At 41.4% G+C, this 9775-nt stretch overlaps 1 protein-coding gene across 3 annotated transcripts; it reads left to right on the top strand.

Moving 5' to 3' along the window:
* Positions 1–424: 424 nt before the first annotated feature.
* Positions 425–7693, top strand: slc35e4 (solute carrier family 35 member E4). 3 transcript variants are annotated; one of them, XM_086300604.1, is made up of 3 exons: positions 425–528; positions 1435–2051; positions 4823–7693. In XM_086300604.1, exons 2-3 carry the CDS (start codon positions 1454–1456, stop codon positions 5359–5361), a joined length of 1137 nt encoding a protein of 378 aa, XP_086156730.1. In that variant the 5' UTR covers positions 425–528; positions 1435–1453; the 3' UTR covers positions 5362–7693. The 3 variants fall into 3 exon arrangements, with proteins under 3 accessions (XP_086156730.1, XP_086156731.1, XP_086156729.1); XM_086300605.1 differs by lacking the exon at positions 425–528 and adding an exon at positions 1112–1329; XM_086300603.1 differs by lacking the exon at positions 425–528 and having other exon boundaries at positions 1418–2051.
* Positions 7694–9775: the final 2082 nt, after the last annotated feature.

Here is a 9775-nt window from a genome sequence, read left to right as displayed (position 1 = left end):
TTGTACTTTATATATATGCATATATAGCGAGAGTAATAACTCAAAAAGAACTGATACCCATCTATCAAGGTATCAGAGAGTGAGAGAGGTGTGAGAATCATTCCTACTGTTCTCTATAAAACTGTACAACAACTCTTCTTTCTGTGACTGGTGAGCACTCCTGTCAGGCATAAGATTACACAATTATTTTTGTTATACACCTTCAGCCGGTTTTTAAGATTGGTATAGTTAAAGTACATATTACTTATTATTGCACTACTGTCGTGCACAGGTTTTTTTTTTAATCCTAGGCTGTACTATTTTTATTCAATTACTCAGTTCTTAACCAATCTGACCCATTTAGGATTAAGCTGGCTGGGCTAGACGGAGCTCGTGAACTAAAAATGAGCGTGACACTCCCGGTCTATGACATACTACACAAACACAGTTAAAAACAGTAGCATTGCCCTTTAAGTGAACCGTCCAATGACACAAACCTGACAGTTTGGTGACCGAGTGACGGAGATTTGGGGATGCTGTCAGAACAAGGTAAAAGCGGCGAAGCTCCTATTCTAATCAAGTATCTCTGAGGTGTATCTAATTAATTTCTAACTCGTCGCAAAGCCTGTAGGATAAACGGGTGTTTCCTTTTTTCCTTAATATTCTTGTAGCTAACAACCTGCTGTTAGCTAACACTGAGTCACTAGCTAGCGTTAGCATGAGCATAATGGCATTTAGCCGTCTGGTGTCAAGTGCCAGTCCACAGTAGAGGTCAGATAACTTCAGACACATTACTGTTAAACTGTGTGAGGCTGTCGACCCCTCTGTTTTGGCTAAAACTGTTAAATTTAAAGCGCTCAGGGCCATGAATGAAATGTTGTCAGAGTGCGCTGCACTTAGCGTTATATGTCGCTTCTGATGTCAGGTTCTCGCTCTGCTTCTCCAGAGCTGGGGAAAAGATGCTATTTGTAGCCTGCATAAACGGGAAAAACATAATTCCCCTGATTTCATGTGTAGATTAATACTTATTGGCTTTAAATGACAGGCACACGGCATGCCTCATCGTGTTTACAGCTCACTGGCTCGTCACTTGCGGTCCTTTTGCTACACGTCGGGATAATAATAACCAATCCAGTCATTCCCCGTCGTGTGTTGGAAGGCGCGGACGGTTTTCCAGCCCGCCCCGAGCTCCTCTCCTCCGGCTGTCTTACTGTTGGATAATGTCATATTGCCAACGCAGGGGTGTGTTACACAATCAGGCCGTCATGTAAAACAGAAACACGTGTCTATAGGCGGTGCTGAAAAACGCACTTCTGTTTTTTACTGGGAAACATTGACACCGCAGAGTGGGTAAAAAGAGCTGCCTCTCGGTTATTTTCGCAGCTTTCAGCCGGTTTTATCATCCATTTGTGATTGAGATGAGAGGTGCGAGCTGAACATGTGTTTTCCTTGCAGAGAGGACAATGATAAGAACATGATCAGCGCCGATGGCTTCTCAAAATGCGAGGCGACCCTGCAAGAGACAGGGAGGAGGAGGAGGCGGCCACCCGCAGAGATGCTCCATCTGCTGTCAGCTGTCATTGTTTGGCTGGTGACCGGCACCACCATCTCCAGTCTCAACAAATGGATATTTGCCGTTTACAACTTCAGGTACCCTCTGCTGCTGTCAGCTCTGCACATGCTGACAGCCATAGTGGTGGATTACGGCCTGATCAAGCTGCAGGTGATCCGCCACAGAGGGGTCGGAGAGCAGGACCTGACCCCCAGCGCAAAATGTAAGGTGTTCCTGTTGAGCCTGACGTTTTGTGCCAGCATCGCCTTTGGAAACATGGGTCTGAACTATGTCCAGCTGTCATTTGCACAAATGATATACACTACCACCCCGCTTTTTACCCTGGCCATCTCCACACTGATCCTAGGCAAGCAGCATCACATCATCAAATACACAGCCATGATGCCCATCTGCCTGGGAGCCTCTTTCAGCATTATGGGAGAGGTCCAGTTCGATCAGACTGGCTGCTTCTTTGTGTTCGCAGCAACCATGCTGAGAGGAGTCAAGTCCATCCAGCAGAGTGAGTACCACTTTCTCTGCATCACTGTCCCGTTTTGCCATGCTGGGAAGCTGACATGTTGTTTTGTCCCGTTGCTAAAGAAAACAATAACCCAATTGACATCAGGGAGCATTTTAGACACTGCAGCCGTCTGCGGTCCTGGAACTTCTTAGAAATTTGGTGATTCACTTCTCCGTTCATAAACGCACCCTAGCATTAAGGCGGAATGGCACATTGGCTGGTTTTTCAGTTGCTAGGGGAACGTGATAAATAAACACATATGTTTTTGTGGTATGCCCCAGTGGCTGGCTGATCTGTTGTATGTTTATTTTGGTTTCTAATATAAACTTTAATTTCATTATGAAGATGATTTTATCTTCTTTACATTTGCTGCTCAGGTTTCGATTTACTGAATAAGCTTTTTGTACACTCAACATTTCAGAAAATCCACCACAAACTGAGAAGTTTTTGAATTGCAAATCAGTCAGGTTCTTCTCTGCAGTCCTGTGTGTCCCTCACTCTCTAACTTTCCTATCTAGCTATAACGACCTAAAATGCCCCCAAAATAATAATAAAGGCCAGATTGTTGCTTGACTTTGTTAAATCTTAAATGATTCTTAAGAGACCTTTAAAGTTCGTGATTGGATTATCTAAATGAGGTAAAAATGAATGGCTTTCAGTTGGAAAAAAAACATGCGAGAGATTCCTTTCTTAGATTGATGTCATGTGGACTAACTTTTGCCCTCGCTGCATTTGTCCGGTGTACTCATTCACCTAATGTTCTGAGCTCTCACTGGAGCTTTCATTACATAAATTGCTTTAAAGCTGCAAACCGATTGCGCCACAGATCGGTAGCTTAGCTTCCGCAGCGTCATCAGTCTTCATAAGAATGTGGTTGTCAGAGAGGGACAAAAAGAGTCTCTAAACACACGTATAAAGAGAGGCCCTGTCTTTAGTCTGTTGCAGAAGCAGACATGCAGGTTGCTCAGAGGAATGTAATGCTGCACACTGTTCCTGGTGGAGCAGAGGTACAGGCACGCTCATAACCTCAGGGGTCATCACTTTAAATCCCTTCTTAACAAATTGCAGATGTTTTTTGCTTGTTGCTTTGTTTAAATGTTGGAAGGAAAATGTAGGTCCTGCTTTTGCTTTTGGGATGTAATATGTAAACGATGTCCTGAACATTTTATTTTTAATCATGGCTAAAGTTTTATGCCCTCAGATGTTGTCTCATGTTTCAAGAAGCTATTTTAAGCCTCTTACGCGTGTTGTTGCAGCAGTTTATTTTTGTACTCTGACACACTTTGTTAGGGCATTTTTTTTTTAAAAAACATTCAGCATTTAGAGTTTTGTTGTTTAACAGTAATGTGTTTGATTTTCCATGACATCATGGCATATTACACAAATTTCCCAAAAAGGAGATTTGCATAATGACCTCTGACGTGCTTTTCGCTCTCCTTTTGATGGACACACACGCACATAAAATCACACGGACCTGCTGTTATGAAAGTACTCCCTGTGTTTTTGCTAGGAAATATGTCTGAATCGATTGGTAGCAAAAGTATCTTTTGTAATGGGGAATGTTACAGTAATACAGATTTTTTTTTTTTTTTTTTTTTTTGCCTGTTGCAGCTGCTCTCACACATCATGGTAACTACATAGACTGTATATAAAGGCTGGACATAACTACCGCACTGGACTCATTTTAAAGGCTCTAGGTTAGCATTTGGCCCCTGTCACGTGAGCCAGACCTGACCAAATATGGACGAGAGAGTGGAGCATTAACCTGTCAGTTAGTGCTAGCAGGCTCTGTTAGCATGCTATGTCCATACAGCATTCTGCTGCAACACACTGATAGAGATATTTGCTAATTAGACTAATAAAGCACTAATTAATTACCACAGCTGATGCACAAGCTTCTGGGATGCTCTGCACCTCATAGCAAACCAAAACATTAGTAGACTTTTAAACATGTTCCAAAAAGTAGGAACAGCACAAGCATGGTGTAAAAGCTCCGGCTCAGTGAGGCACAGCAGATAATCATCACCTGTCTGCGATGTTATGAAAATAAAAACTATGAAATGTATCTGGTTATATCAGGCTGTAAACATGTGGTTTAGTGTTGTAATTTTCAGCAACTTTTGGCATGAGAGTCTATTGGAATGTACTGCTTTAAGTGGTCGTTAAAGGAACTTCACTTCAGTGTTGACTTCCTTTTCCAGCTTGCCTAAAACACACATTATTACATTTTGACAGACTGAAGGGTAATAGCCATTTGAAGTGTGTGTGCGTGTGCATGTGCGTGTCATTGCTGTTACAACAGATGTAGCTGTCACAGAGAGATTACAGATGTAAATATAAAGTAAACCAGATAAACTAATTCTCCCTAAATGAGTACAGATCAGGACATTGATGTGACTAGATAAGCTTGAAGTGTTTCCTTTTTCTATTGCAAAGCCTCTGCGTACTTTCATTTGTATACATGTCTTTTCTGTATACGAAACTCTTTATGTGCTGGGGTGGGGGTTTGTCGTCCCCAGTCTCATCAGACCGTTGATGCACCTGCAGCTCCACGTTGGTGTTATTGTGCAGCATCTCCAGCACTTACAGCATGTGTGGGACTATTAAATTAAAAGAACTGCTGTCATGTTTTTTAGCTTGTGACACCGCTAGCTGTGCCTCAGTATCTTTACTTTGACACAGCTGGGCAGTGCTTAGTTTTCTGTTTTCTGTATGGGAATAAGTAGTGTGTTCTGTTTGTAACTGCTGTGTACATTTGTCTGTTTTTATAGGTATTTTACTTCAGGAGGAAAAGATCAACTCCGTGTTCCTGCTGTACCTGATGTCCATTCCCAGTTTTTGCATCTTGGCCATAGCTGCTCTCGCCTTGGAAAACTGGGCTATGCTTGAGTCGCCGCTTCATTACGACCGCCACCTGTGGGTCTTCATCTTGCTCAGCTGCCTGGGCTCGGTCATGTACAACTTGGCCAGCTGCTGCGTCATCACGCTCACCTCGGCGGTCACTCTGCACATCCTCGGCAACCTTAGCGTGGTGGGAAACCTGCTGTTGTCTCAACTGCTCTTCGGCAGCGAACTGTCGGCCCTGAGCTGTGCCGGCGCAGTGCTCACGTTGTCTGGCATGCTCATCTATCAGAACTCAGAATTTATCGTTAGCTACCTGGATGCACGCAGGGCCAAAGCAAAAGGCTCCGTACGAGTGGATTTTCACAGTGCACGTGGAGAAGACTCGGTTAAAGCTAGTGCGTCTGATAAAACATATCATCCCCATCATCAGGGCGCAGACAGAAAACAGGAAGACAAAATGGACTGAAAAGAAAAGAGGAGTCGTACCCTAGTGTGTGACTTTGTACAGCTATAGTGTCGCCAACAGTGACAGATGTTTTTTAAAAATTTTTTTGACTTCCTCACTGTGCCACTTTATTTATCTCCAATTCACACAGAACTGGAGTGAACTTTTTGCATTAGTAGTACTATTATTATTATTATTTATTTATATTTCTTTGGTTTACAATGAAGGTAACTTTTTTGCCCTTATCCGTGTCACATATAGCCTATAGCGGTATATGCATGCATGAGCACACTGAACTCATTGATACCTCATCAGGTATTCACACTGTCACTCTTACTACTCCACTGTGAAAATGTTCTCGTATCCAGAGGGCTTTAATCAACGTTTTGGGTGTCTGTTGTGGATATTATCCGCTACAGTAAAGCCTCATAGATTGGGGGGGGGGGGGCCTCAGATCTGAGCGGGCACAATTTGTAATAAAAAGCTATATTTATGGTACTGTTACCTGACACTCTCCCGGCCCTATTGTGGTAAGGGACTGGGTGTTTTTGGCAGCTTTTTTATGTAGACATGTAATGTGGGTAGCTTGTTAAATAAAGGCAAAGGCACTGCTGTTGTGAGTGTTGGTAAGTTACGAGTATGGATAGAGCTGACACTTCTGTGCAATGCCACATAACATTTCCTCTCCTGAAGCACATTTTTAATAAGAGGCTGTGTTTCGTCCTACTATAGGAATGTCAGTGTGGCTTTCCACTTCAGGCCTAAATTTTGTTCTCGCTCCAACCTGGAAAGACGGTCTCTGTAGAGCTAGTCCAATTATTTCCAACTTTTACAACGGCGCACTGATAATTAGGTTCACAAGGTCTCTAAGGAGTGTCACTCAGCCTTAGCTGGCTTTTCCCTCTGGAAGACCTGAGGAGGAAAAAAAAAAAAAAAGACTTGAGATGTACTTTAAGGTCGCTTCTTAAATCCTAACCTTTGTTAAGCCAGCACGTCTTAGAGAAACTGACTTCTTTTAAAAAGTGTTCCGTTTTCACTCTCAGTATTTAAAAAGCATCTTATTATGACATATTTTAGCCCCCCTCTGATATTTATATGAAAGAAAATATTTATTTTTTAGGGCCTTAGCAATAATCAGAGGGGGTTTAATGCTGTGGAATTTGGTCCTCAAGTGTCTTGCAGCTGTGTACATGTAAAGTCTGAGTGTGTTAAAGCAGACGCTTGCATGCTTTTGCTCCAGAAAGCATCCAAAATGTCCTCGGATGCTTGTTGCACACCTTCCTACATGCACGGTATGCCAAATGTTTACTTTAAAGCTTTTTTTTCTGGTTTTTTTCTTTTTTTTTTTTGTCTTGTGAAACCTGTTCTGTCAGTGACCAGATACGACCAATGCTCACGTACAGTGTGAGCTCTCAAAAGATGAAAACAACAAAGCCCTGCGTGGAAAAAGGCTCAGTATGACACACCAGTTTTTTCAGCATGTTTCACCGTAAGAATAACAGCAAACAACGCCGCATGTTGATTCAGCTGAATAACATTTCAAGGATGTCATTCATGAAAATTACTCAAAACGTGTAAGATGCTTTTATAATTCCATGATTAGTTGAAAATGGTTGCATTTAATTTCTTTTGCAGTGTGTATGGTTTTACTGGTTTTATATTTCTTAATAACACCACTCACATTTAAAAGTGATGTTCAACAGATCATTTCACTGGTTTTAGGCTACTGTACTGAATACCTCAACTCTTAAACAGGACTTATGCCCCCTTGCGTTCATAGGACTGAGATCAAGCAGCTTTTCAATAGTCATAAAGAAACCACAGCGAGGGAGATCGCTCACAGATAAAATAGTTCATATATACATTTTGACAATTTAATAATCGGTAAGCTGTAGTTGGTTTGCAGGTTTATGATCTAATTTCACAGTCTCAGCTCTGTTTGGCAGGTTTGGCTACTTGTTCTTGTCATGTTTGAGAAGATTATGAGTCTGGAGAAGATAAAAAAAACAAAGCAATTGTTGCATTGACACGGTACGAAGACGCCGCTTAAAAAAAAGCCTACAGTTCCTGTGTGCATACTGTGTTTGATTGTTTGCAAAGTTAGTTGGATGTAAATAGTTATTTTATTTTGTTATGTATTTTATAGTCATATGACTGGTTGAAACTATACTGGTTCAGGAATGAAATGTCTGCCTCATGCCTTAATTGGACATACTGTAGATGAGAATGCAGTTTTGATGAATGCTGTAGGTGTTTTTCTTGTTTACGGGCAAAGACACGGCTCATCCATGTACACGTGACCTGCAAATGTATGAAAAGAAAAAAAATGGACTGGTATAATAAAATAACAAAACCAAACACCTCATTTCTGAATTGCCTTGTTCTTGAAACTGCATTCATATCTGAAATGAATTCAACACCACCTTCCTGTTATGGGGTTAGAGAGACCAACCACATCCTTTGTAATTGATGTAATTATATGCTTAGGTTGGGTCACTGAGTTTAACCCTCCTGCCATCCTTTAAAAAACTCACACCCATTACCCTAGGGACCATTCTCAGCCACGCCCAAAAACGCCATAAAAAGACCATATATCCATATTTTATTCCACTTTAAATTAGCCAACCTTGTAAAACTACTTCTCCCTGAAATATTCATGTAAAGTTTTAATTATATTGTCGTTGTTTTAACCCTTCAAATCCCAGTGTTATTACATGAGCGCCCTGTGTTATAAGCCCCAAAAAACAAAAAACGAAACTAAATATTTCCACAAAAAACCAGTTGAAGTAATATGTGATTGTCATTATAAGTAGGCCTTTAGATGGACCAAAGATTGGCACCAACATACATTTTGACCTGCCATTATTTTTTTGCATTTTTTTTGCAATTTAAAAATTAAAACTTCAAGGCCCTGAGTCTTCATTGACATCCAAGAAAAGAAGAAAAAATAAAATCATATAATGATAATTTGGGGATGAAAAATAGCGTTTATAATGGAAGTCAATGGGCAGAAAATGGTCCCCAGGGTGATGGGTGTGGGGATTTCTGCTGCTCAGCCATTTTAGGCTGATTTAAGGAATTCACACTGGAATATTAACATTGACAAGTAAAAACTATCCTGTGGCAAGTTTGGTTATATTCCACTGAACACAGTGGAAATGGCAGCCATTTAACACATAGCAGTGGCACAAAAAGGTCCCAAGAAGGCAGGAAGGTTAAACTGAATTCTTAACACACATCTTAGAAGACATTAGCATTTTTAACTATTGTAAATACATTTATTGGATACTTTATTAGCCACACCTTGCTAGTACTGTGTTAGACTCCCTTTTCCTTTCAGAACTGCATTAATTCTTCATGATATAGATTCAACAAGGTGCAAACATTCCTCTGAGATTTTAGTTCCTATCGATATGACAGTCAACAGAGTTACTGCAGGTTTGTCATCTAAACATCCATGATGTGAATGAGGGGATGGCCGTGATCAGCCATACACAGGTAGGCTGTGTTGTTGGTGCGAAGTGGCTCAAAATGTGCCAAGAAAATGTTATACCGGTAGCAGCAGCAGCCTGAACCATTAAAACAAGTCAGGATAGATCTATGCTTTCATGTTGTTTACACAAAACCACGACTCATCAGACCAGGCAACGCTTTCCATATTTGCTGTTGTCCATGTTTGACGAGGCCGTGGCATCAGTATCCTGTTCTTAGCTCACAGTAGTAGCAGCCTGTTTGGTCTTCTGCTGTTGTAGCCCATCTGATAAAAGATCTGATATGTCATGTGTAGTCACAGGTGCCTTGCTGCATACCTTGGCTGTAACAAGTGGTTATTTTTGTTACAGTTGCCTTCTTATCAGCTCAAACAGTCTGCCCATTCTCCCTCCTCCTCTGGCACCCACAAGGCATTTTTGCCCAAGAACAGCCACTCGCTGGATATTTTCTACTTTTTTTGGACTGTTCTCTGTAAACCCTAGAGATGGATTTATGGGAAAATCCCAGCAGATCAGCAGTTTCTGAAATACTCAGACTAGTCTGTCTGCCACCAACAATGTTCTTATATCAACTTTTATCGCCTTTCTTCCTGATTCTGAAGCTCGGTTTGAACTTCAGCAGGTCGTCTTCATCATGTCTAAAGACACTGGACTGCTATCACGTGATTGGCTGATTAGATATTTGCATTGATAAGCAGCTAAAGAGGTGCACCTAACAAAGTGGGGGGTGAGTATCATTGAGGTCCTCAGAAACTTTCACATATGTGCAGTTCATAGAATAGAGTCTGTGAAGGTTCTCAGTCATCCAGGTCATCGTAGTCTAAGGAGCTTGGAAAGAAAAGCGTCTGGACTTCTTTCAGTTGCTTGAAGACGTTTCACCTCTCATCCGAGAAGCTTCTTCAGTTCTAAGGGTCAATGGTGGAGAGTCCCAGATTTAAGCCCAG

The sequence above is a fragment of the Aulonocara sp. 'chitande type north' Nkhata Bay genome, linkage group LG7, assembly GCF_057382095.1.
Source record: "Aulonocara sp. 'chitande type north' Nkhata Bay isolate Kocher_YH1m ecotype deep benthic linkage group LG7, A_spYH_male_GT1.1, whole genome shotgun sequence".
Taxonomy (NCBI): domain Eukaryota; kingdom Metazoa; phylum Chordata; class Actinopteri; order Cichliformes; family Cichlidae; genus Aulonocara; species Aulonocara sp. 'chitande type north' Nkhata Bay.
Note: the sequence above shows the minus strand (reverse complement) of the source record. Positions and strands in the feature narration are given on the sequence as shown.